The 27,939-nt window shown below is 38.0% G+C and overlaps 2 protein-coding genes across 3 annotated transcripts in view; both read right to left on the minus strand.

The window, feature by feature from the left end:
* The window catches only part of MSH4 (mutS homolog 4), a 105,144-nt gene extending 79,849 nt beyond the window's left edge, over window positions 1-25,295 (minus strand). Inside the window, exons 1-6 of the mRNA XM_032296570.1 lie at window positions 23,702-25,295; window positions 17,328-17,510; window positions 10,935-11,095; window positions 8,431-8,541; window positions 4,374-4,489; window positions 2,953-3,126 (exon numbers count right to left, since the gene is read on the minus strand). Of these exons, the coding sequence (XP_032152461.1) occupies window positions 2,953-3,126; window positions 4,374-4,489; window positions 8,431-8,541; window positions 10,935-11,095; window positions 17,328-17,510; window positions 23,702-23,942 (986 nt within the window). The 5' untranslated portion in view covers window positions 23,943-25,295. The remainder of the gene's footprint in view (window positions 1-2,952; window positions 3,127-4,373; window positions 4,490-8,430; window positions 8,542-10,934; window positions 11,096-17,327; window positions 17,511-23,701) is intronic.
* A 126-nt stretch (window positions 25,296-25,421) lies between these two features.
* Window positions 25,422-27,939, minus strand: part of RABGGTB (Rab geranylgeranyltransferase subunit beta) — an 8,484-nt gene continuing 5,966 nt past the window's right edge. The window contains exons 7-9 of one of the 2 annotated variants that reach the window (XM_032296567.1): window positions 27,497-27,622; window positions 26,243-26,392; window positions 25,422-25,982 (exon numbers count right to left, since the gene is read on the minus strand). In XM_032296567.1, the coding sequence (XP_032152458.1) occupies window positions 25,842-25,982; window positions 26,243-26,392; window positions 27,497-27,622 (417 nt within the window). In that variant the 3' untranslated portion in view covers window positions 25,422-25,841. The remainder of the gene's footprint in view (window positions 25,983-26,242; window positions 26,393-27,496; window positions 27,623-27,939) is intronic. The other variant, XM_032296568.1, reaches the window with a different exon arrangement.

Raw genomic sequence — 27,939 nt, forward strand, 5'->3', positions numbered from 1 at the left:
CTTCTTGGGAGGCTGAGCCATGAGAATCACTTGAACCCAGGAGGCAAAGGTTGCAGTGAGCCAAGATCACACCACTGCATTCCAGTCTGGGCTACAAAGTGAGACTCTATATAAAACAAAACAAAAACAAACAAACAAACAAAAATAATGTATTTAGTTGAACTATTTATTAGATAACTTTGTATAATACATGTAAAAAATCTAATTCATTTTAATATTTAACAAATATTTTTGAGCCCTTATGGTATTCAGAACTCTATGCTAAACACTGGGCATGCAAGATGGACATGACTACTATCTTCATGGACCTTACAACCTAGTGGCTGACTGCCAATAACTTTTTGTTTTTTTGATACAGTCTTGCTCTGTCACCCAGGCTGGAGTACAGCAGCACTATCTAGGCTCACTGCAAACTCTGCCTCCTGGGTTCAAGTGATTCTCATGCCTCAGCCTCCAGAGTAGCTAGGATTACAGGAGCACCACCACACCTGGCTAAATTTTGTATTTTGGTAGAGACAGGATTTCACCGTGTTGACAAGGCTGGTCTCGAACTCCTGGCCTCAAGTGATCCACCCATGTTGGCCTCCCCACAGTGCTGGGATTACAGGCATGAGCCATTGCTCCCAGCCATTGCCAATAACTTTTGTCAGTTTACTGGCCATGACTGAAGACAGACAAAGAGCAAGGGGAAATAAACAATAAAAACACCAAAAAACACATAATCATATCAAGAGAATAATTTCAGGTACAGAGATCGCTAAAACAAACAAACAGGAATATATAGAGAAGGACCAGGAGGGTAGCTTTAGTTAGGCTGATTGAGAAAGACCTTTCTACGTATTTGACAGTAGAGTTGAGACCTGAATGAATAAAAAAGAAGGCAGCAATGCAAAGATGATGATGGGATGGGAATGATGACAACAATAATGAGGATAGCTAACATAAAATGACCCTTAGTATGTACCCAGAATTCTTCTAAGTGCTTTAAATGTATTAACTTGTTTAATTCTAATAACCATGTTATAAGACAGACACTACTATTGGCCAAATAATTTTACAACAGAAGGAACTGAAGTATAAGAAAAATAGGTAATTTGTCCAAGATTTGCAAGTAAGCAGCATAGCAGCAATTTAAGCCCAGGAAATCGGGTTCCAGAACAATAAAGTTAAGATTGGTGGAGCTGTGTAAGAATAGAGGGAGATGAATGAAGAGGCCAGGACATGGAAGTCCTTGTAGGCCAAAGAGTCTGGATTCTACTCTAAATGTAAGGAGGGCCACTGGAAGGTTTTAAGCAGAAGAGTTACAGGATCTGATTTCTGGATTAAAAGGATATGACAGCCCGACTACGATTAATATGTTGAGAATAAACTAATTACAGGAGGGTAAGAAGAGGGCAGAAAGCTGGAAGGCTATTATAGTAGTCCATGCTAAAGATGACAGAGGTTTGGGTTAGGGTGATAGCCTTGGAAATGGTGAAGTGATCCAATACTGGTATATACTCTGAAGGTTGGATCAAGAGGATTTTCTGATGGATCAAATCTGAGGTGTGAAAGGAGAGGAAACAAGAATGACTTTCAAGATTTAGTCATCATAATACTGCCAGATTTTTGTCATACCAATTTAAACAAATTTTTAGGGAACTATTCATATCATCAACTGCCTGGGGGTCTCCCATCACATGTACAATTTTTTTTTGAGAATTTATTTCTGCAGGAACAAAGGAGGTGACGGGCACACATAAACCTCCCATTTATTATATAAATCAATGAATGTAACACTGTATTGAACAGCTCACAAGCCTATGGAAGCACTGGAGCTATTCAGATAGTTCAGTAGGCAGAATATCCATCTTATAACCTGAGATTCTTTCATTTAAGTCTGTGAAAAGACGTTTTAGTTATTCCTTTCAACTACAATACTAACTCCTGGAGGCTAGATATTCTATCATTTAAGTCTCTGTATCCCTAATATATAGCAGGAAGTCAAACAATGTTTGACAATGCTAATGACAAACAATGATAAAGAATGAAACATGACAAGGTAAAACTGAATATAAAACACTCTGTAATAACTATCAGGGTTGGTCATTGACTTTCTATGTTATCGTATGATAACATAGGATATCGTAACGTCAAAGACAAGAGTAATTTTAAGTCATAACTTCTGTAGTTTTGATTTGTAGTTCCCTAATGACGAGTAATGTTAAGTATATTTTCAAGTATTTACTGGCCATTTGTTTACCTTCTTTGGGAAAATATCTATTAAGATCCTTTACCCAGTTCTGAACTGTTTTTTTTTTTTATTATTTATTTAGTATAAATATCTTTTTAAAGCTTGATTTTGGTGAAATATCTGACCAGTTCAGCAACAACAGTATAATAATCTAAAACATGCTTATTCAATATTTCTCCACCATTAGCTGGGCATGGCAGTTTGTGCCCATTGTTTCAGCTACTTGGGAGGCTGAGACAGGAGAATCACTTAAGCCTGGAAGTTCCAGACCAGCCTGGACAAAATAGCAAGACCCCACCTCTTAAATAAAATTATCCATCAAATAATTTAAAGAACTTTAGGCTGAGTACAGTGGTTCATGGCTGTAATTCCAGCACTTTGGGAGGCTGAAGTGGGTGGATAACTTGAGATCAGGAATTTGAGACCAGCCCTGCCAATATGGTGAAACCCCATCTCTACTAAAAATACAAAAATTAGCCAGGCATAGCAGCACATGCCTGTAGTCCCAGCTACGTGGGAGGCTGAGACAGAAGAATTGCTTGAACCCAGGAGGCAGAGGTTGTAGTGAGCTGAGATTGCACCACTGCACTCCAGCCTGGGCAACAGAACTAGACTCTGACTCAAGAAAAAAAAAAAAAGAACTTTAAAGTAACTATTTATAGAAAAATAAAATAAAATATACCAATGTATTTTATAAGAAAAAAAATGGATGATCTTACCTACAGTCTTGATTATTAATTAACAATTCAAGGTTTTGGGCTGATGATGAATCTATCATGGCCGTCTGTTCACTACCCTGGAAACAAATCTTCAGCGATTTTGGTGCATAAACTGAATTTTGAATAAACTCAACATATTTTAACAAAGCTGCAACAGCTGCAAGGCAGTAATACCTAAAAGATGACCAATAATACATCACTATAAGACTTTAGTATAAAAAATTATATACTTCACCTTAAGAAAAATTATAAATATTTGCATAGCATTGCTTAAACTCAAAAGGAAAAGGTACAGTAGGTATTTCATATTTTTTGAAAACTAGGTAAATAACCTCTAAATCATAAAAATTAATGAAAATAAATAATTTATTCAAGTCTGACACTTAAGGGACTTTAGATTCCAATAAATCCTGTGTTAAGGATAACATTCAACCAAAGGTAATTTGCATCCATTTTTGATGTACCATTCTAAATATTCAAATATTGGAAATATCTGATACTTTATTATTCACAGACAGGGTCTGGCTGTCATCCAGGCTGGGGTGCAATGGCGTGGTCTCAGCTTACTGCATCCTCCACCTCCCAGACTCAAGCAATCCTCCTGCCTCAGCCTCCCAAGTACCTGGGATGACAGTCATGTCCCACCACACCCAGCTAATTTTTGTATTTTTGGTAGAGACAGGGTTTTGCCACATTGCCAAGGCTGGTCTCAAACTCCTTGGCCTTCCAAAGTGCTGGAGTTTCAGACTTGAGTCACTGTGCCCGGCCTGGAAAAATCCGGTACTTTAAAGGTAGAATCAGAAGTTCCCAATGTATAGAAAACTATGTTATGATCTCGGTGAGAATAATGATTGTTATTAGCTGAGTAAACATGTAATCCAATCTGGCTCAAAGAAAGTATCTATTTGGTATGTTCTAGGAAATAACATGGTATGCTTCCTAGAACATTTGGTATGTTCTATGAAATGATATCCAAAAATAACATTCTCCATCTCCTGCTGGATCTTTTTGGAGTAAAGATAGGAAGTAACAGGAACACAGTTTACCTGTGTTTCACTTCTATGCCCACACGTTTGCAGTTTACTGTAGCTACTTCAGCTTTTCATTCCAAAGTAAAGTAAGCAGCAACCATAATTAATAGATTATGACAAATTTGGAGAAATTCTGTATAAATTAAGTTAGCAATATATGCCTTGTGTATAAATTTTAGTTAACTATTTCATTATTTCAGTAATTACTATGTATTATGAACCAGGTGATTTTCCAGGTGGTAGGAATGCGGCAGAGAACAAAACAGACAAAAGTCCCTGCCCTTGTGGAACTCGCACTAGGGATTTATTTACTTTCCTTAAGTTATAACTTACTTGATGTGATATTGGTAGCTGTGGGCTAGTAAAAAAATAAATAAACACCTAACTTACTTGGACTGAACCTCCATTAGGACTGTGCTGAATTCTGCTATGCATAACTGTTCAATGTACTCTAGTCCTTTTGTTTCATTGAAGTATTTCCTTTGGATAGTAGTGAAATTAACATTCTGAAAAGAAATTTTAATTTCAAATTAAACTTTTAAGTGCCATGTGCTTGCTCAGAACTGCTTTCTTAGGCACATGCTGGTAGCTAGGGAGGTGGCTTAAATATTGTATAAATATTTTTTAATATTTAAGAACTTTTCTTAGATATTTATATAAAAAGAATGATTATCCTTGCTAAGTGAATCATAGTACAGTTTGTACTTCTAATTAGACCTCACTCTTATGAGTTTTAATGGAATATGTTAGATACAATAATAAAAAATAAACATGACAGTCTATGCCTTTTAGTAATTGTACTGTATAGAGACAACATCTCACAGTTTTATATTAATCTTTCCATAGTCTATCATAATTGAGAAAGGGTAGATTCTTATAATGCGCCAGGTAAAAAGATGAAAACACCAATTCTGCCCAGCAAATCTATGATACATTATTTACATAAAGTGAATGGAATTTATTTAGAAAAAAGAGAAAACAATAATAAAACTTTTTTCTTTTTGAGACAGGGTCCCACTCTGTCGCCCAGGCTGGAGTACAGTGGCATGATCATGGTTCACTACAAACCTGAAATCCAGAGTACAAGCAATCTGCTTGCTTCGTCCTCCTGAGTAGCTGGGACTACAGCTAATTTTTTTTTTTCTTTTTTTTTTTTTTTTTTTGAGACGGAGTTTCACTCATGTTACCCAGGCTGGAGTGCAATGGCGCGATCTCAGCTCACCGCAACCTCCGCCTCCTGGGTTCAGGCAATTCTCCTGCCTCAGCCTCCTGAGTAGCTGGGATTACAGGCACGCACCACCATGCCCAGCTCATTTTTTGTATTTTTAGTAGAGACGGGGTTTCACCATGTTGACCAGGATGGTCTCGATCTCTTGACCTCGTGATCCACCTGCCTCAGCCTCCCAAAGTGCTGGGATTACAAGCTTGAGCCACCGCGCCCGGCCTATTTTTTTTTTTCTTAAGCAGAGACAAGTTCTCACTATGTTGCCCAGGTTGGTCTCAAACTCCTGGACTCAAGTGATTCTCCCATATCAACCTCCCAAAATGCTGGAATTACCAGTGTGAGACATCAGCACCCGGTTGATAATGAAACTTTTAAAAAGTGTGAAGCTGTTAAGTAAAAGGTTTACCCCCTTTCAATAAAACTAACGGGTAAGAAAAGGTAATATTATATTAGTGGACTTATGTAAGAGATGTTAAGAATGAAAAAAATCATGACCAAGTGGAGAATGTGTTATGTGCCAAGATTGTTTTAAAAGTTATCTCATTTAATCTTCATAATAATCCTATGACATATCTTATTAACTCCAGTGTTCACATAAATAAAATTCTGAAAAATCAAGTAACTTTTCTAATATCATACAGTTGATCTCTGCCAAAGCTGAGACTCAAATTTAGATTTCCTTGAAGTCCATTTTCCTTTTACTTCATATTGCTTTTGATTTAATGAAGGTCTTTTTTTTTTTTTTTTTTTTTGAAAGGAGTCTCAATATATGTTGCTCAGGCTAGATTTGGACTACTGGACTCAAGTGATCCTCCCACCCTGGCCTCTCAAGTAGCTGGGACTACAGACACATGTCACTGTACCTGGCTAATGAAGGTAAGTGTAGTCATAATAGCAATAATGATAATAATAATATTGAATATTCCCTCTGCTTAAAATACTTTTACCTCAAATGTCTCCATATTTTGCTCCCTCCTCCATTCAGGGCTTTGCCCAAATGTAACCTTATCAATGAGGCCATCTCTGATTACCCTATATAAAATATAAATTCTCTAGGAGGTTGGTACCTCCTATTGTCCCTAATTTACTGATGAAAAACTTGAAGCTCAAAGAAGTTAAGTGTCTTGCACAAGGTCATTTAGAGTCAAGATTTGCAACCGGGACAATCTGAGTTCTCTATTCTTAAGCACTATGCTATACTGCCTTATTATTTAAATGTACTGAAATTATGTTGTTTTTGCCTTTGGAGGACTTATCCCCCATTCCATGTGATTCTGGTAGGCCTATATATTATAGTATTCTGTGTCCCACAACAAAAGGATTAGTCAATCATAGTGTATCTACCCCCAGAAATAGTGATTAATCTAATGTGTGGGAAAAATGAACAAAGCAAGATCAATCAGCATCCTTCCCTGGAATTCATGCATGGACACTGGAATAAAGAAGTTATTTTCCCTTTGGATTAGCTAAGCTGAGATATCAGCCTAGAGCCATCAGCAATCATCTTCTTAAATCTCATAGAAGTAAACTATCTGCAGTAGATAAAGGATGATACCGGGAATGAGAGTAGTGATAAAGATTCTCTCCTTGACCAAACTCTACCTGGGCTACTATAAGCCTTCTTCTAAACTAATCCTCCATCTGACCTATAAAGACTTTAAGAAAACACTAACATTGTTTCTAACTGCTCAAAGCCACATCCCTGGGAGATCTTAGCGTTCTTAAAGTGCCTGCCTAAGAAAACTCAGGCTGCCAATAACAATTTACTGTTCATTCCACTTAGCACCTAAAGACAGGATCCTTGTCTCCTATCCTCTGTGGGAGAGTCGGAGCCTAACTTCAATAAGTGCCAATTAGCAAACCCAGATAGGTTTCACATGGACCAATCCCACCTTTCTACTTTTTGTATAATAATTTTTTTATTTCCCTGACTCCTGTGCTTTTACCCCTCCCTATTCCCTTATTCTCCCATTAAAATGCTCAGTACAAACTGAAGTTCAGTTCAGTCCACACTGGACTCTTTTCTCTATTGCAATGGCATAATACTGATTAAAATATTTAGCTAGTGTTTGGTTTTGTTTACCTTAGACAGTAGGAATAAGATCTATTCAACCATTGACTTCCCAGTTACATAGGGCAATACATTTCCTTTTTTGCCTAAGCTAGTTTCCATTAGATTTCTGTTATTTACAGCCAAAAGAATTATAAGGCCTAATTGTAACAACAACAATAAAATATGAATGAAAGTTGGAAAGGTATGGATAAATAGGGGTGATGAAAAGAAGTATAAAGTTATAAAGGAAAAAGAACAGATGAAGTGATTTGTCTAATAGAGACAATAGATTTAGCATACAGAACATCTCTGGCAATGAGGCAGAGACAGCTCATCTATACAGGATCTCTAAGAGTACCATGGCAAATCTTATATGACTGCAAATGCTGAATATATTAGAAACAGGAAAGGAACTCACTGGACTCTAAACCTCAGCTTGGTGTTAAAGTAAAAAGTCTACAAACATAACAAAATATAGTATATGCTGAAAATAATTTGCACTCCTAAGAAATTATTCCAACTGCAATGCTGTCTACTTGGTTTGGAACCACAGCCCCATTCTAGGAAACAGAGATTTTTGCTAGAGGGAAGGAATAAATTATTAATATGTGGTGGGAAGGCCCTAATTGAGGAGAAGGGCATTTGTTGGATAAGGTTCCACAGTGATTACCCACCACAGTCCCACAGATGGAGACTAGAATAGCAGGCTAATAGTAAAGCAGTACATGTTACCAGGGGAAGCTGAAACAATGCTGTAATACAAATTAAATTCCCAACAGAAAAAAGGTGCTGATAGGTGCTATCCCCTAGAAGGAGAAGAGCTTCAATTTCAACCAGTCTGACAGCACAATAAGTAGTTTCCAGGAAGCTACACGTAAGGGAAACCTATGTTTTCTCTATTGGCCTGCCCCTTGTAGACTCTGAGAAACTTCCTTATTACCTAAAACATTTTTTTCTGTTGTTTAAAGTAGATCAAGGGTGTCAAATCAAATAAGAAAATTCCCTATCATTTTTATTATCTGTATTAATAGTCCCCTTAGATTAGGATTTATATTTAGTGACTACTTTAGGACACTGAATACAAAGTTACTAAAATTATTGTCCTTTATAATGATATTATTAAATAAATTTTAAATAAAATGTTACAAACAAGAATAAAAATCACTTACCTTGAAATTTTCTGTGATCAGAGTGAACAACTTGGTGGAATTCCCCACAGCACAAGCAGTATTTGACATTATTATTTCCAAAGGTGATAAAATTTTGAGTTTAGTGATCACCTGAAATCATTTGAATAAACAGTTTCTTAAATATAAGCTTAGGAAATAAAAAAGTTTCATATTTTTCTGAGATAAGTGTTCAAAATTAATTCATAGATACACAAAACTATATCTGTTCTAAGGATATATTTCAATTAAAATATGTTTCTAGCCAGATGCGGTAGTTCACACCTGTAATCCCAGCACTTTGGGAGGCCAAGGCAGGCAGATGACTTGAGGCCAGGAGTTAGAGACCCACCTGGCCAACACGGTGAAACTCCGTCTCTACTAAAAAAAAAAAAAAAGAAAATACACAAATTAACCAGGCATGGTGTTGCATGCGTGTAATCCCAGCTACTCAGGAGTCTGAGGTATGGGAATGCTTGAGTCCAGGAAGCAAAGGTTGGAGTGAGCCGAGCTCACACCAGGCGCCACTGCCAGCCTGGGCGACAGAGGGAAACTTTGTCTCAAAAAGAAACAGACAAACACCACCACCTCCACCACCTCCATCAACAAAATATATAATATATATGCAAATATATATATTTCTAATGGTAATATATTAAACATATATATCTTATATAATTACTAATATAAAATACTGTCATAAAATAGGCTGTTTTACTCACAATAGTTTGTAATAGCCGTTAAGTTTGAAAGCTAATTTGAACTTATCAAATATGTATTCCCAAAATAAAACTTTTGTAAATAAATTCTTATACTTAATATTTTCTCCATCTCCATGAAAAATATATATATATCCAATAAGGGTAACTAAGGGCTGGGTGCAGTGGTTCATGCCTGTAATCCCAGCACTTTGGGAGGCTGAGGTGGGTAGATGACTTGAGGTCAGGAGTTCACGACCAGCTTGGCCAACGTGGTGAAACCTTGTCTCTGTAAAAATACAAAATTTAGCCAGGTGTGGTGGCACGCACCTGTAATCCCAGCTACTTGGGACTAGCTGAGGCAGGAGAATCACTTGAACCCAGAAGGCGGAGGTTGCAGTAAGCCGAGATTGCACCACTGCCCTCCAACCTGGGCGACAAAGTAAGACCTTATCTCAAAAAAAAAAAAAAAAAAAAAGGGAGGGTGGGGAACTATGGCAACACAATCAGTATGGCCACACTGGTACAGTTTAAGTGTTGAAAAGTACAGAAACACAAATGAAAAATGTCTGCCTTATGCCTTAGCTTTTCATGAAATAGGTTGTATTTCTTAGAACTATTCTATTCTAAACACAGAAATTCTCAATTTCTCTAACATTCCTGTTTTTTTAAAAACTCTTTTCCTACTCTTTTGAAATTATATTAAAGTATAAAATACCCACAGATGAAGTTAGTATGCAATACTAATATCATTAAGGTTGTTAGCTATAATAAAAAATTATTAGGAAAGGGAAGTGTACATACTAGAGGACCATAAAGAGAAACTAAAGGAAGATAATAGAAAAAATAATGAAACACTAGAAATAAAACACTAGATCACATCTTCAAAATCATAATTGGCTAGGTTCGATGGTTCATGCCTATAATGCTAGCACTTTGGGAACCTGAGGGGGGCAATTCAACTTCTAAGGGGGCAAGATCACTTGAGTCCAGGAGTTTGAGACTAGCTTGGGTAACAGAGCAAGACCTCATCTATACAAAAAAATTTAAAAATCAGCTGTGTGTGTTGGTGAGTGCCTGTGGTCCCTGCTACTCAAGAGGCTGAGGTGGGAGGCTACAGTGAGTCATGATCATGCCACTGCATTTCAGCCTAGGCAAAAGAGCAAGACCTTCCAAAAATAAAATAAAATAATAATTGGGTCAAATAACATAGAAATTAGGAGGTAATCTACCTCTACCTGAAAGATCATGCAAATTCCCATGACAATATGCAAGTAGCCCAAATTAATGATGAGTGATATAAAATAAAGGCAAAAGGCAAAATAAGAGGAGACAGCAAAAAGTTAAGAGGCTAAATTATGACTTTCCTAGTTAAGAGGCTAAATTATGACTTTCCTAATTTTGACTTTCCTGAATTCAGCTTTTAAGATTTCAACAGTAAGGGTTTTGATCTTTCAAGATTGACCATCGGGATTATGACATTTGGGACTGTCTTTAAGGATTGTGATCAGTACCGCATTATCACATATATTACCTTTGGAATAAATCCAGAAATTATTAATTTGAAGATGTTAATTTTAAAAACTAATAGTAGCAATAGCTTATTCAAGCAACAGTAAAACACATTCTTTTTAGGACAAAATATGTTTAAAAATAAAAATCAAATATAATTTTATTTTAATTCAGAGTATTTACATTGACGTAATAATGAATAACCTTTATTCTATCAAAAAACTAATAAGGAACCTGACTTTAAAATCTAGATACTGCCTAGCAGAGCAACCATTTTCTAGGATTATTAATACTTACCTTTGCATATGTTGTGTTGTCTGCAAACTGGGATAGTATAATTTGGGGGTTTTTTAAATCAATACTTGCCATTCCTATTTCACCTCTGGCAAGTCCTCTCCCTTCTACAACAGCTACAATAACTGATGGGGAGTGTGCAGAAATCACAGATGAGGATGAAGCTGTAAATTTTTAAATAAAATAATATATAAACATTGATAATTATCATTTGTATTTTTTTTTTTGAGATGAAGTTTTGCTCTTATTGCCCAGGCTGGAGTGCAATGGCTCACTGCAACCTACGCCTCCTGGGTTCAAGTGAGTCTCCTGCCTCAGCCTCCCAAATAGCTGGGATTACCGGCATGCGCCACCATGCCCGGCTAATTTCTGTATTTTCAGTAGAGACAGGGTTTCACCATGTTAGTCAGACGGTTCTCGAACCTCTGACCTCAGGTAATCCACCCGCCTCAGCCTGTCAAAGTGTTGGGATTACAGGTATGAGCCACCAAGCCTGGCCTAATAATAATTATTTCTAATTCTTTCACATAATTTCTTAAAGCACCTAGTCTATGACATAGCTACTGTTTGACAAGGAAATAACCATTTCTTTTCCTCATCAAAAAATAACTTTTCATTACCAGAACAAATAAAAATGTTAATTCTCAGAGTATTTTACCAAAATTTGACTTCACATTTAGAAATAACAAATCTTGGCCGGGCGCAGTGGCTCACGCCTGTAATCCCAGCACTTTGGGAGGCCGAGGCGGGTGGATCACGAGGTCAAGAGATCGAGACCATCCTGGTCAACATGGTGAAACCCCGTCTCTACTAAAAACTACAAAAAATTAGCTGGGCAAGGTGGTGTGTGCCTGTAATCCCAGCTGAGGCAGGAGAATTGCCTGAACCCAGGAGGCGGAGGTTGCGGTGAGCCGAGATCGCGCCATTGCACTCCAGCCTGGGTAACAAGAGTGAAACTCTGTCTCAAAAAAAAAAAAAAAAAAAAAAAGAAATAACAAATTTTACATTGTCTTATTTTCTATTTTGTTGGAATGGAGTCATAAAAGGAACACTAAACTTGGTGTCAGAAAACAGATTATTTACCTTATTACTCTGTAATTTAAAAGCTATTTGGAGGCTGGGCCCAATGGCTCATGTCTATTATCCCAGCACTTTGGGAGTTGAGGTGGGTGGATCACCTGAGGTCAGGAGTTTGAGACCAGCCTGTCCAACATGGCAAAGCACCGTCTCTACTAAAAATGCAAAAATTAGCCAGGCGTGATGGTGCATGCCTGTAATCCTAGCTACTGGGGAGGTTGAGGCAAGAGAATTGCTTGGAGTTGAGAGGTTGCAGTGAGCTGATATCGTGCCACTGCACTACGGCCTGGGCGACAGAGCGAGACTCCGTCTCATAAAATGAAAAAATGAAAAAATAAAATAAAAGCTATTTGGGGCTGGGCATGGTGGCTCACCTGCAATCCTGGTACTTGGGAAGGCCAAGGTGGGAGGATTACTAGAACCCAGGAGTTTGAGACCAGCCTGGACAAAATAATAAGACCTCACCTCTACAAAAAAATTGAAAAATAGTTGGGTGTGGTATTGTGCACCTGCATGGTGCCAGCTACTGAGGAGGCTGAGATTCGAGGCTCACTTGAGATCAGGAGGTTGAAAGTGCAGTGAGCTGTGTTTCATGCCACTGCACTCCAGCCTAGGTGACAGAACAAGACCTTCTCAAAAAAAAAATATTAAACATTATATAACTATGAATTCCAATTATGAGATATCTGTGTGATATAATGAAATATCCAGCATGTATTAGTGCTTACTAAGTGTCAAGAATGTTCTAAGTTCTTTGATTAAATTAACTCACATAATTGTTACAACAATCCTATCAGATAGGCACCATTATTTTCTCCACTTAGTTATAAGGAGACCGAGGCATGAATGTAACCGGTGGAGACAGCATTTGTAGCCAGGCAGTCTAGCTCCACAGCTTGTGCTATGAACCACTACAGACATTATTGATTTGGAGATCTGTGCCTTACAAACTATGAATGCTTAGGTAAATTTTTTAAACTTCTAAAGCTACCATTTCTTCATCTATAAACTAGAAATACCAAACTTTTCCATGATTATTATAAGAATTAAATGCAATCATATAGAAATGTTTTATAAAGTATGGGAAATTATGCAAAAATATGGGCATTATTCACATATGAAAAAAGTCAGACTAAAAAATTCTAAAATTTTATTTTAAAAGAAGCAAAATAGTCTTTTATTCCCTTGTCAACCTTTTAATTAACTACTTTTCCTCCTTCTTTTCCCTCCCTGACCTAGATTCATTTCTTCTTCCATTCTTCTATTACAATGCCCATGAAAAACTTAGATATTTATGCTACCTGAGTCAGCAGTAAACTTAAGGATTCACTTAAAAATCTATGTGTTCAAATCTCAGAAACCTTTTCCCCATGAACGTTATGTAATAAATGATGGTTAAGTTTATATTAGATCTACAGGAGTCAGTTTAAGCTCTGTAATAGAATATGACCTTCCTATTTTTAATTAGAAAATAAATACTAAGTTCCAGGGGAAATTTAGTACACAAAAAAGACATCTCCTCTAAGGTTCTGACAGCACATTTATGCTATTATCTCTCTGTTGTAAATAATATAATAATAAGCATCCTAACGCATAAAGCTTTTTTCTGGGTTTCTTATTATTTCCTTAAAATGCACCCTTAGAACTCAAATTACTGCAACAAATTACTGAAACATCATTTTTTTTAAGGAGCTCAGATATATTGTCAAATTTCTTTTGAGAATGGACTGATTTTTAATTTCATCAATAGTGTATGAGGAAAGCCAATCTTACTGTATCCTCATCGTTACTAACTTCTAGAATTTATTGTGAATATAAGTATTGGCTAATTTAATGGACTGCCACTTAAATCTATATTTTTAAAGTACTATTGAAATTGAACATAGTTTAATCTATCCATTGTTATCTCTTTTGTTTTCTTTTTAGAGATGTTTATAACATTTTATATAATGTTTACTAGGTCTTAATGTTTTTCAGTATGTTTTTTTTTTTTTTTTTTTTTTTTGAGACGGAGTTTCGCTCTTGTTACCCAGGCTAACCTCCGCCTCCCAGGTTCAGGCAATTCTCCTGCCTCAGCCTCCTGAGTCGCTGGGATTACAGGCACGCACCACCATGCCCAGCTCATTTTTTGTATTTTTAGTAGAGACGGGGTTTCACCATGTTGACCAGGATGGTCTCGATCTCTTGACCTCGTGATCCACCCGCCTCGGCCTCCCACAGTGCTGGGATTACAGGCTTGAGCCACCGCGCCCGGCCTTTTCAGTATGTTTTTATGAGAATTGTATAAATCAATGACAATAATATATAGTTTCTACCAATCTTGATATTTTTGCTATCTCAAAAATTTCCATTTTTGTACAATCTTTCTCTGTATAATTTCTCTCATTGCTTTTCTGCTAAGAAATTCCTCCTTCATTGAGATATTCAACATTCATTATTATTTTCTTTTTTCTTTTTTTTTGAGACAGAGTCTTGCTTTGTCACCAGGCGCCAGGCTGGAGTGCAGTGGTGCGATCTCAGCTCACTGCAATCTCCACCTCCCAAGTTCAAGCAACTCTCCTGCCTCAGCCTCCCGAGTAGCTAGGACTACAGACGCACCACCACGCCCAGCTAATTTTTATATTTTAGTAGAGGCCGGGTTTCACTATGTTGGCCAGGATGGTCTCGATCTCTTGACCTCGTGATCCACCCGTCTCGGCCTCCCAAAGTGCTGGGATTACAGGCCTGAGGCACCACGCTTGGCCTCATTATTATTTTCTTATAATTTTTTTGAGTTTTTCTTTTCTTTTTTGAGACAGGATCTGGCTCTGTCACCCAGGCTGGAGTGCAATGGCCTGTAATCATGGCACACTGCAGCCTCGAACTCCTGAGTTCAAGTGATCTTCCCACCTTAGCCTCCTGAGTAGCTAGGACCACAGGCGTGCCACCACACCAGGCTAATTTTAATTTGTTTGTAGAGACAAGGTCTCACTTTGTTGCCCAGGCTGGACTGCCTTCAAGCAGCAGTCCTCCCATCTTAGCCTTCCAGTGTTGGGATTATAGGCATGAGCCACCATGCACAGCCTGTTCATTTTGATCTCTCATCTTTCAGCAGTACATTTGGTTGTTTATCACGACCAGAATGAGAAATGGTCAGAAGTACAGATTTAGATTCATTTATAAGCAGTTGCTAATGGTTTACCTAGATGGCTGGACTTGGAAGGAACATGATTGAAAGACTGGTGACAAGAACATTTGAGGAAGAAGTATATAAATGGATTTCTAAGATCGATCATAAAATTTAAAATATTTGCATCCTATGTGAATGTCCACCAAAGGACATCCACTGAAGAGGAAATTCTTAATCAAGAGAACAAAATAATGCAACCTATAAAATATCAGTTAGCTTCTTATTTCAATCCTCTGTAAAGTATCTATTGGTTCAGTACAACTATAATCTCAACCAAAACCTCAATGTGTTTTTTGGTAGAACTTGTAAAATTGGCCCAAAATTTATATGGAAGAGCAAAGGACCAAGATGAACCAAGACTCCTCTAAAGAAGAAGGCGGCTTGTGGAGGGTAAGGGTGGTAGGGCTGTCCTACTAAATATCAAATATCAAGATTTATTATAAAGCTAAAGATGATGTGATATTGGCACACAGCTAGACATAATGACCCAGGGAAGTTAAAAGAGAACTGGAAACATAGAAACAAACAGGAAATTAATCAAAATATTTAGTATTCTGAATATATAACAGTATTGCTAGAAATCCAGAAACATAAGCCTAAATAAAAATGAGTAAAAGACATGAACATTAATTTCACAGAATATTAAAAATATATAGTCCCAAAGCACACAAAAAGATAATCTCACTAGTAATCAGGAAAATGCAAACTCATATATGTAGTATTTTACAACTGTTATGTTGAAAAATATTTTAAGAGTCTGACAATATCAAATGAAGTAGATTTCTATATATTATTAAGAGTATACCATAATAATCAGTAAATTAACCAATAAAATTTATTATGATTATGATTATTGGCTAATTTGATAACCTTATGATTATGATGTTTATTATTAAATTAGCCAATAATCATAATCATAATAAATTTTAGAAGTTAGTAATGATGAGGATACAGTGAGACTGGCTTTCCTCATACACTGTTGATGGAATTAAAAATTAGTCCAGTTCTCAGTAGAAATTTCGAAATATATCTGAGATCCTTGAAAAAAAGGTAATTTTGGCCAGGCACACTGGCTCCCGCCTGTAATTCCAGCACTTTGGGAGGCCAACGCAGGCGTATCACCTGCAGTCAGGAGTTCGAGACCAGCCTGGCCAACATGGCAAAACCCCGTCTCTACTAAAAATACAAAATTTAGCCAAGCGTCGTGGTGCATGCCTGTAATCCCAGCTACTCAGGAGGCTGAGGAATGAGAATCACTTAAACCCAGGAAACAGATGTTGCAGTGAGTCCAGATGGCACCACTGCACTCCAGCCTAGGTGACAGAATGAGACTTTATTTCAAAAAAATTAAACAGTAACTTCCCTTTGTTTCAGTAATTTGACTTCTAAGGGAGCATTTTAAGGAAACAATAAAGAGACCCAGAAAAAAGCTTTATGCATTAAGGTGCTCATTATTATGTTATTTAAAACAGAGAGATAACAGCATAAACATACTGTTAGAACCTTAGAGGAGATATCTTTAATGTCTACTGAATTTCCACTGGAACTTGGTATTTATTTTCTAATTAAAAATAAGAAGGTCATATTCTACTACAGAGCTTAAACTGACTTCTGTAGATCTAATATAAATTTAACCATTTATACATTGGTAGAACTACTTTAAAAAACAATTCGTCATTATCTTATAAATATATGCATTCAAGTAACATACCCTGTAACCAAGAAATTCTGTTGTATATACTTTAGAAAACTGTTATACATGAAAACCTATCTTATCCATCTACTCTTCAAGAAAATCTGGTAGATTTAGATAAAAATTACGGTATAACAAACCCAGTATGATCAGGGTCAACTTTTAGATTTAAATGAACATCATGTATAAAAGGAAGAAGTTTCTCTTTCTTGTGTGGTTTTCATCAGAATGGCTAAAATAATATAGACCTGCATTTATTAACAAAAAAAATATCAGAAACTATGTTGCCTTATTAATCTAGATTCAAATCATGGATACAGGTAAACTAATGTATTTATTTTTCATTCGTATCATTTATAGATAAATTCAAATGAACAAAACTAACAACCCTAATTTATAACTTATAAAACTTTTAGGTTTCAAAAGATCATCTAGGTTAATCTTCCACTTATTTTACCTGAATATCCCATTTGTGGTGTCCAGCTTTTATAACCTGATCTCTGAGGATTTCCAGTAGACAATGGAGTTTTAAGTGTTTGAGGATAATTAGTTTCTCGTGCAGAAGATGAGCTTGCGCCAAAAGTAAAATTTGATGCAAGTGTGTTTTCTACATAAGGTCTTTTGTTTCCAAAGTGTGAACCTAAATTTGAAAAATTAAGAGTCAATTCCTAAAGATTTGAATTATACCATGATATATTAATCATTATAATTTATACCATGTTTACTTTCTATAAAACATCATGTGAAAATGATTTTTTAAAATATAACAGATTATAACAAAATTAATGATATTATTGATAAATAATCTTATGTTAAAATATATTAATATAGCTTTTACCTCTACAAGTTCACCACAATTACTCTTGCTAAAATCATAATTTACCCTTTAATCTTCAAGTATACCAGATGTGTTATGATTTGAATATCTGTCCCCTAGAAAACTCACATTGAAATTTAATCCCCAATGTGGCAGTAGAGAGGTGGGGTCTTTAAGAGGCGATGCGTCATGAGGGCTCTGTCTTCATGAATAAATTAATCCATTCTTGAGTTAATAGATTAGTAGGTTACCATGGGAGTAGGACTGGTGGCTTTATAAGAAGAGGAACAGAGACCTGAGCTACCATGCTCAGCTCCCTCTCCATGTGATACCCTGTACCACTTCAAGATTGTACAGAGACTCCACCAGCACAAAGGCCCACACTAGATGTGCCTCCTTTGACCTTGGATTTCCCAGCCTCCAGATCTGCAAGAAACACATTTTCTTTCTTTATAAACTACCCAGTTTCAAGTATTCTGTTAAAAGCAACAGAAAACAAGCTAAGACATATGTTTCATTTGTATAATAATTATTAGACCTCTTTTAACCTTCTGTCGATTTCTTTATTGAAATTTTCTCCTCCCATTCAAATGGCATTGTAGAGTTTTAGACTGAACTGACTTCGGTTCCTTATTTAGGTACTTACCTACTGATGTAAGATATTACCTATTTTACAGCGTTGTCAAAAAAGTTTTAAATAACATACATAAACAAACTAGCATAGCCTCTTGGCACATAGAAGTTCTAGAAAAAATTAAAAATGTTCAGGCTCTGTTCTCTTATTCTCTTTGATTTCCACAACAACTCTGTATCTTGATTCTCTTTAAAACCACTTTTAGTTTCCTTTGCCAACTCCTTTTTCCTCTGCCTCTTAACTGTTGGCCTCCAGGGCTTCATATTTTTAAGCCTTCCCTCATAAATCAACATTATACATTTCCTCTGAGCATCTCATCTCTCCTCTTTGTTTCTATTAACATCTACTTCCTGCCAGGCAAGGAGGCTTATGCCTGTAATCCCAGCACTTTGGGAGGACTAGGAAGGTAGATCATGAGTCCAGGAGTTCGAGACCAGCCTGGCCAACAAGGTGAAACCCTGCCTCTACTAAAAATACAAAAATTAGCTGGATATGGTGAGCCACCATGTCTGGCCCATAAGCTTTTAAATAAAAGGACCAGATGGCAAATATTTTAGGCTTTGTGGGCCATGTAATCACTGTCATAATTACTCAGCTCTGACACTATCTTAAAAACGCAGTCATAGATAATACATAAATGAGAATGACATGTTTCAATTAAAAATGACTTTACTTCTACATACTGAATTCTAAATTTCATATAATTTTAATATCACAAAATATTATTTTGATTTTTTAATCCTTTAAAAGTACAAAAAACATTCTCAGCTGCATTGTTCAATAAAGCAGCACATATGGGCATTTAATTAAATCAAAATTAAATGCAATTTAAATTTCCTCAGTCACACTAGCAACATTTTCAAATGCTCAAAAGCCACATATGGTTACTAGTTACCATATTGGACAGCATAAGTATGAAATGTTTCTATCATCACAGAATATTCAATCAGACAATGTATAGGTCACTATATCTATCTCTTGGCCATAAACCTTTAGGTATCTTCCCAGCATTCTAAATGTCCCTCAAAATTAATTACTTAGCCGGGCGCAGTGGCTCACGCCCATAATCCCAACACTTTAGGAGGCTGAGGCAGGTGGATCACGAGGTCAGGAGTTTGAGACCAGCCTGGCCAACATGGTGAAACCCCATCTCTACTAAAGATACAAAAAATTAGCCAGGCGTGGTGACACAGGCCTGTATTCCCAGCTACTCGAAGGCAGAGGCAGGAGAATCACTTGAACTTGGAAGGTGGAGGTTGCAGGGACCTGAGATGGCGCCATTGCACTCCAGCCTGGGCAACAGGGCAAGACTCCGACTCAAAAAAAAAAAAATTAATTCTTTATTACCAGTATAGTCAATTGTACCAGTTTGTCCCTTGTCACTCAAGTCATAAGCTTAGGAGACATTCTCAACTCCTCCTTCCTCAGCCCTAACATTCAGTGAGTAAGTCCTAGAATTCTTTTCTTTTTTTTTTCCCCTCCCCTCCCCACTCAGAATTCTTTTTTCTTTTTTAACATCGCTAACATTTAAATCCCTCTCTACTCCTCCCAGCCCATTTTAAGCCTGTATCTTCTTTGGTCCTTACGCAAGTCTCACTTCTTCTTCTCCTTCTCCTTGCTTCCAGTATTATACCTCTCTAATCTATTCTTCACATCACCAGTAATCTTTCTGAAAAACAAATCTGATCAGTATCTCTCTTTCTTACAATTCGCATGTGTCTCCCCAAACCATAGAGTAAAATATAACTTCATTATATGGGTTCCAGCAGGAATCAATGATATACTCAAACTGGGATAATTTGATATAGAGAATATTTACAAAGATGTGGACAGGGTGTAGGGCTATTATCATAAAGAAGTTTGTAGAACCAACATAAAATGTTCTCCATTAGCATTCCTAGTTCTTGGGGAGCTAAGGATGAGAGTGGTTGACAGAAACTGGACATGGAGAAACTGGAGATGGAGTGGGCTGTTTCTTGTTCTCAGATGAACTAAAACTTTCAAATCTATATTTCCCTCAAGTTTCTCTCTTCTTAGTCCTAGTTTCCTACATTTAATTATCTTGATATAAATATATGGACATCCCACAGGCTCTTTACACTCAGCATGTCTGTAACAGAACTCATCATCTTCCCTCTAAAAGTTGCTTTGCCTACAAAATTCCCAGTATCAGAAAATACTACTACCATCTATCCAGTCACCAAAGCCAGAGACCTGGTGTTGAACATGGGGCTCTCTGGACAAAATTTGTCTCCCAGATCTAACTCCCACAAGTGTATCTACATCCAAGTTTATCTACACAGATCACTCTCCAGCTCTAGCCATGCAAAATTATTTACAGCTCTACATTCTGTGCCTTTGCATGTTTTTCTCAAGAATGCATTCCAGTTTCTCTTCTCTCCTCTTTCCTTTCAGCTGGCATTCTTCTTCCTACTTATTCTTCAAGACCAGTTCAAGGTGCGCTTACTCTGTAAAATGTATTTTCTCACTTTCTTCCCCATATTTTAATTATAAATACCTCAAAAATTATAAATACCTCAAATAGTTATCTCTTAAATGTGTATTTGTTGATTTTTAAGTCTGTCTTCTCTATAAGACCTTAAGTTCCTTGAAAATGTAGATTACTATCCCCAGCTGCTAACATAATTTGGGCTTTGTTCACCTATTTGGGCCTTTGTTCACCTATTTGGACCTTGGTTCTGTCCATAAAACTGGAACAAAAAATCTACTCTGCAGAATTACTGTGAGGATCAAAGAGACCATCTGCCTAGTAAAAAGCCAGAACAAAGTAGGTGCATATGAATTAGTGAATGTTATCATTACTGATAAAGTAAGTGGATGACAAAGCATCTGATGAAGAGAGGGATTATACTGACAATGTGAACATGCATGTTGCCTTAGAGGAACTTGTGCAAGTAGCTCAGTTTTGTTAGAAAGCAGGGTAAATATTAACAAGTGATGGGGGATAAAGGTGTAAAGATTAGAAACTGATCCCAATTGCTTTGGATATCCTTCTAAAGAGTTTTATCTTTTACCTGCAGATACAGGGCTACTGATTTAAGTGGCAAGAGTCATGATAAAATAATTTTCTACATAATGCTGGTAGTACAGTTAAGTAAGCTTGAAGGAAGGAAGAACACTTAGGAGTTTGAGGGCTAGGTGCAGTGGCTCATGCCAGTAATCTCAGCACTTTGGAAGGCTGAGGCAGGAGGATCAGTTGAGCCTAAAAGTTCAAGACCAGCCTGGGGAACATAGGAAGACACTGTGTCTACAAAAAATTTTTAAAATTAGCCATCTGTAGGAGCACACACCTGTGGTCCCAGCTACCTGGGAGGCTGAGGCAGGAGGATTGCTCAAGCCCAGGAATTTGAGGCTACAGTGAGTCATGATCATGCCTCTGCACTCCAGCCTGGGCAAAAGAGCAAGACCCTGTCTCAAAAAAAGAAAAATGCAGAGAAGAATTTAATTAATCATATAGTGAGTCTCAGGTATCCATTGGTCCATAGATAAAAACTTCAGAAGACAGTTTGAAATAAGAGTCTGCAGTACAGATGAGATCTGAGCTGTGGAGACAGAAGTGGCCTAGGAAAAAAAGCTTTAATGACATGCCCATAATTTGAGAACAAAGGTGAGCATAGCAGTTCTCTGGGAGGTAGCAGAAAAACAGGGGCAAGTGGAATCAAGAAAGGCAAATTAAGAGTTTAAGAGAAGGCAAATCAAGAACATTAAACATGGGCTCAAGGATCTAGAAATAGAAATTCCATTTGACGCAGCAATCCCATTATTGGATATAAACCCAAAGGATTATAAATTGTTCTATTATAAAGACACGTGTACATGTTCGTTGTGGTGCTGTTTACAATAGCAAAGACCTGGAACCAACCCAAATACCCGTCAATGATAGACTGGACAAAGAAAATGTGGCATAAATACACCATGGAATACTATGCAGGCATAAAAAAAGAGTTTGCGTCCTTTGTAGAAACACGGATGAATCTAGAAACCATCATTCTCAGCAAACTGACACAAGAACAGAAAACCAAACACTGCATGTTTTCACTCATAGGCAGGTGATGAACAATGAGAACACTTGGGCACAGGGAAGTGAACACTCACTGGGCTAGGTGGGGGTGGTGGAGGGGAGGGGAGGGGAGGGGGGTAGGGAGGATGGGGAGGGATAACACCGGGAGAAATGCCTGATGTAGGTGACCAGGGTGGGGGGTGGGGGATGAAGACAGCAAACCACTATGGCATGAATGTACCTATGCAACAATCCTGCAGGATGTGCCCATGTACCCAAGCCCAAAGTACAATACACAAACAAACAAACAAACAAAAAATGGGCCAGACAGTGGTGGCTCATGTCTGCCATCCCAACACTTGGAGAGACCAAGGCAGGAGGAGCGCTTGAGACCAGGAGTTTGAGACCAGCCTGGACAACATAGCAAGACTCTGCTTCTAAAAAAAAAGAAATTAAGAACATTAAATACAGCAGAAAGGTCACATGAGATGAACAGAAAAATGACCACCGGATTTGGTATTTGTTACTTTACCATTGTGTTGCAATCGTGTGTGAAAAATGGTGATGCTTTGTCATGAATGGAGACTAACAAAATAATAAATGATTTGAAGGACATGCATCTTTTTTGCTTGTTTTGAGTCTGGGTCTCACCGTATCACTCAGGTTCAAATATAGTGGTGCGATTTCAGGATCTCAGCTTAAGGTGGCCTCAACCTCCTGGACTTGAGATCATCCCACCTTAGCCTCCTGAGTAGCTGGGACCACAGGCACAAACCATCACACCCACCCAATTTTTGTATTTTTAGTAGAGATGGGGATGGGGGTGGGAGGTTCACCATGTTGGCCAGGCTGGTGTGGAACTCCCGGCCTCAAGTGATCTGCCAACCTCGGCTTCCCAAACTGCTGGGATTGCAGGTGTGAGTCACCCTGTCAGGCTCACATCTTTTAAAACTAAACATATTATTTTCCTAAAATATGAAATGTTCAATTTAATCTATTTTATCCCAGCCTAGCAAGATTTGGAGAATTAAATTCGGCAACCAAAGATCAGCTCACCACTTGTATCAGTAAACTCATACACAAACGGTCATTTGTCAGACACTGTCAGGGACATTACGTGTGACACTTCAGCCTACCTCAGGACTGAGCCATCCACCATCAAGGTCTTGCAATAGAACCAATTTGAAAAGTCAAGGCTTCTAATATCCCAGACTCACCAAATTCCCAGGGTACTCTGATCTCACGCCCCAACCAAACCACAACTGAACTTCACTGTGGTAACCACCACCCAGGCGTCCCTGAGCCTCCAGGAGCTGCCAGCCCCTAGCCTCGAGGAGACTCCTCCACCCAACTACTTACCTTGAGCTGGCCGGGAGCTTGGCGCAGGGCAGGGGAGGCTGCTGCTGCTGCTCCGGTCGCCCGCGGCTCCCGACGTGCCGGGAGGGGTGGATGCAGAGACGGCCTGGGCTGAAGGGCGGCTCTGAGGAGTCTCCTGGAGTCCGAAATTGTAGCGGGGACCCTGAGGTGAGCGTGTTTCTCCCGATGAGAGGGAAACCGCAGGGGCAGAAGGCGAGGTTGATGAGACCTCAGGCCTCAGCATCCTCCAAAACTTTCCCTAACCCAGTAAGTATAGGTTTCTGAGGGCCAGCTCCCGCAACCCAACTACAGAAGCTGCGTCGCTGAAAAGGGCGGGAGAACTGCACGCCGACGCACTAAGCTGCACTGCGCAGGCGCACGCAGGCCTCCGCTTTCCGCATAGGTTCACGTGCTTCAGGTATACGACCCTGCTCGCAGCCATTCCCAAACCCATTACTTTCCATATGAACTTCATAGGAACCTCCTCAGCCTGCAGGTATCAGACTGAACAGAATTCTGTAAGGCCCATCAATTACCACCCAAATTGTTACCCCCTTTATTCTCACAGCACTCCATCTCCCTTATTGTAAAACATTACATGCACTTCCCACACCTCCAAGCACACTAGCTTATCTTTAAATGTAGAAACCATCCAACACAGTACACCCAGTGCCTTTGACACAGTGAGAACATGTAATGCTCGCAGCATAACCCACCTAAGGTTGATCTTGTGACCAAATACACGAAATATCCAGTTATATTATCACAAGACAGTACACACATGGCTGTGCATAGTCCAGTAGGAACCAGGGAAAGACAGGGTGAGATCTCCCCGACAGTTGATAGTTCCCCATCCACCATTTCTAATGCTGTACTTTCAAACATAAATCAGTTAATAGCACACTAGAAGTTCAAACTCCAGCTTTGCAATAGTGACCTTCAGAAAATTACTTAAATATGACCAATAATACCAATTTATCAGAGATGCATGGATTAAACATGACAAAAATTTCTGGATACCACCATATAAAAGCTATTAGAAGACATTTACACCACTACTGAAATCCTGCCACTGTTAAGTCTTTTCTCAGTCATGCACAGCCTGGTTCACCCACAAGCAGTGAGAAGTCCTTAAAAATGTCTCTGTTCTTGGAATGACTATTGCACAAGGTGTTGCAAACTACTTAAAATCTCAATTTCCATCAAAAAAATTTTCAGACGGGGCACAGTGGCTCCTGTCTGTAATCCCAGTACTTCAAAAGGCTGAGGCCAGAGAATCATTTCACCTTGGACCAGAGTGGGAAAGAAATTGCCTGTACCAAAAATTTAAAAATCAGCTGGGCACAGTGGACGTGGTGGCAGATGCCTGTACTGCCTGGTACTCAGGAGACTGAGGTGGGAGGATTGCTTGGGCCCAGGGGTTGGAAGTTGTAGTGAGCTGTGATTTCACTACTGCACTTCAGCCTGGGAAACAAAATAAGACTTTTCAACAAAACCGTAAGCCCTTAAAGAGTGATTATACCCATTTTAGTTTTGGAAAAAGACAAGTGCAAAAAACACTGTGGTAACCATCTTATCCATTAGTGTTACCTTATTTGAAGACAACCCCTTCCTTGGGTAATTCTACAGTCCAAATCACAACCCCAATTTAAGATGGTGGCTGGACATTTAACCTAAATTAAGCCTGTGACCAATTCAGAATAACCGTATTCAAACCTGTCAATCATTCCCAAATTTCAACAGCCATTTATTTTGTGCACCATTTAATTCATGTATGAATTCTCTCCAGTTAACATTCTTGTTGACACAAATATTACATCAACTTGTTATAGAACACATGAAAGGTATACATGGGTAAAAACCACGAGTTTTTTTAAGTTTGCTCAGTTACTGAAACAAAAATAACAGACACAGAAGTATACACAAAAAAACTGTAGTCAGAATAACAGGACTTCACAATAAAAAGCAGAAAATAAAATACAGGTTTTTATTTTACAATATGTATAATTATATAATTTATCATAATTAATGTAACACAATATACAAAATACTAACAGTAGTCATTTTTAGATTCAATAAGCACTTCAAATACAGAAATGTTAAAATGGCAAAACTACATTTTGCAACTTTAGCTTCAATGAATCTAGCTCACTAGCTCTGGCTGAACATTCACTCTCTGAAGCACTTCTTCAGGCATGCAAAAAACAGGATTAACAGGCTTAATCTGTTCTTCTCCCAAAAGTGACAATCCAGCAATTCCAAATAAGGTATGGAAAGGATCCACCTATAACAAGAATTTATAGAGATTGCAAAATGAAAACTTAACCAAATTGTTATTAATACCCAATCTTTGCCATACACTAATTTTGTTAGCAACAAGAAATTTCTGTAAGATTGTTCTATATCCTTCATATATTCTACAATAAGTAGAAAAAAATACTGCTTTCAAAGCAACACTTGGAATGCCACCCTGGAAATCCATAACCATGAAGTAATACAACACTAAAAAACAAAATTTATATAAATGTCAGAAATATTACTTGCCATATCTCCTGGCCTGTCTGCAAATCCCCCTGTTTCTTCATCTTGACATGCTAAGATGAAATTACGCAGTTTCTCTCTATCAATCCAATGAAGTCTTCCAATTATCTTTAGGGATGCCAGCACCCACCATGAATAGCATACATCTGGTAACTAGGAGGGGAAAAAAGTTGCCAATTTCATTCTTTTATTTCCCTAATTTTGAGAACAATTTAAAAGTGTGTTAAGTCTCACTCTCAGGTAATCTGATGTTCAAAGCATCAAACCATGCGGAAGGACAAAATCCAGGGATATACTGACATGCAGTGTTTGAAATACTCGCTTAGAATAAAAGATAATTAATGGGCAAGAGACAAAATTCCAATTCATAGGTAGCCATGCCGAATATTTCAATACTCACTGATAAGCATGCATCTACCTTATTTCTATCTATAATGAATGCCTAACTCAGCCCCTTAACCATGAAACCAGTAGTATACAGCATCATGAAATCCATGGGTACAGTTCCGTTTTTCTAAGTGCTGTCCAGGTGGGTACACACCTGCTTAAAAAAATCACCTAAAGCCTAACTCTTCAAATTATGGTAACCTAAGTCTATAAAGAAGAAAATCCCACCCAAGGCTGCATTTTAATGAGATCCCTGAAAAGACTGTGTGCAAGTGCAGGCACCTGTTGCTCCCCATAGCCACCATTTTTCTGTTGGCAGTTCCCCAGGGTTTTTATTCCACTCTATTCTAGACAGCTACTACGGACATTTCTCTATCCATTATTATTTAGTAATATTGAGGTTTAAAAATAAAAATACAGGCCAAGGACAGTGGCTCATGCCTGTAATCTCAGCACTCAGGTAGGCCAAGGTGGGGCGGGGGGGGAGATCAGGAGGTCAGGAGTTCAAGATCAGCCTTGCCAATATGGTGAAACCCAGTCTCTAAAAAGACCAAAAAATTAGCCCAGTGTGGTGGCATGCACCCATTGTCCCAGCTACTCCGAAGGCTGAGGCAGGTGAATCACTTGAACCAGGAGGCGGAGGCTGCAGTGAATGGAGTGAGATCACGCCACTGCACTCTAGCCTGGGTGACAGTGTGAGACTTTGTCTCAAAAAAAATTCTGACATGTAGGAGGTATTACTGAAGAATTACAACGGGGAAAGGTAATAAATAAGCTCATGGTCAATTTACAAGAATATTGAATAGGCAACACAAAGCAGCAATAACTCAAGGTTCTAAGGCTAGCAAAACACAGCTCATCAAACAATACCTTCTCTGGCCTTCCATTGAGTCCACCTGAGGGTAACTGTCGTTCACAAAGCCACCAACCAAGTAAATCAGAATTCACTTGATGCAACTGACTTGTAATAGCCAGAAATCCTGTGCAACAATAGATCTAAAATTACAGACATAAAGTAAATGTGTATAATAATTTCTTGATAGTAAAATTGACAAAACTCAAATTATTAAAACACCGCTTTATAACTTAAGTTTTTCTTTCTGATCTGACAAATACTTAATAAAAACGTGTTTTGGTGCTTATGAACCCACTTATGTTTGCTTAGGTCAGAGGGATCCACTGAAAGAGAAAGGTATATAGTATGTAAAGCAAACTAATCAATTAAGCAATTCTTTTTTTTATTTTTTGTTTTTTTTGCCATAAATTCTATATATCAAAAAACACTGGATGCAACTGACTTGTAATAGCCAGCT

Source organism: Sapajus apella, unplaced genomic scaffold (genome assembly GCF_009761245.1).
Source record: "Sapajus apella isolate SASKATOON/1434 unplaced genomic scaffold, GSC_monkey_1.0 scaffold36, whole genome shotgun sequence".
In the NCBI taxonomy this organism is placed as follows: Eukaryota; Metazoa; Chordata; class Mammalia; order Primates; family Cebidae; genus Sapajus; species Sapajus apella.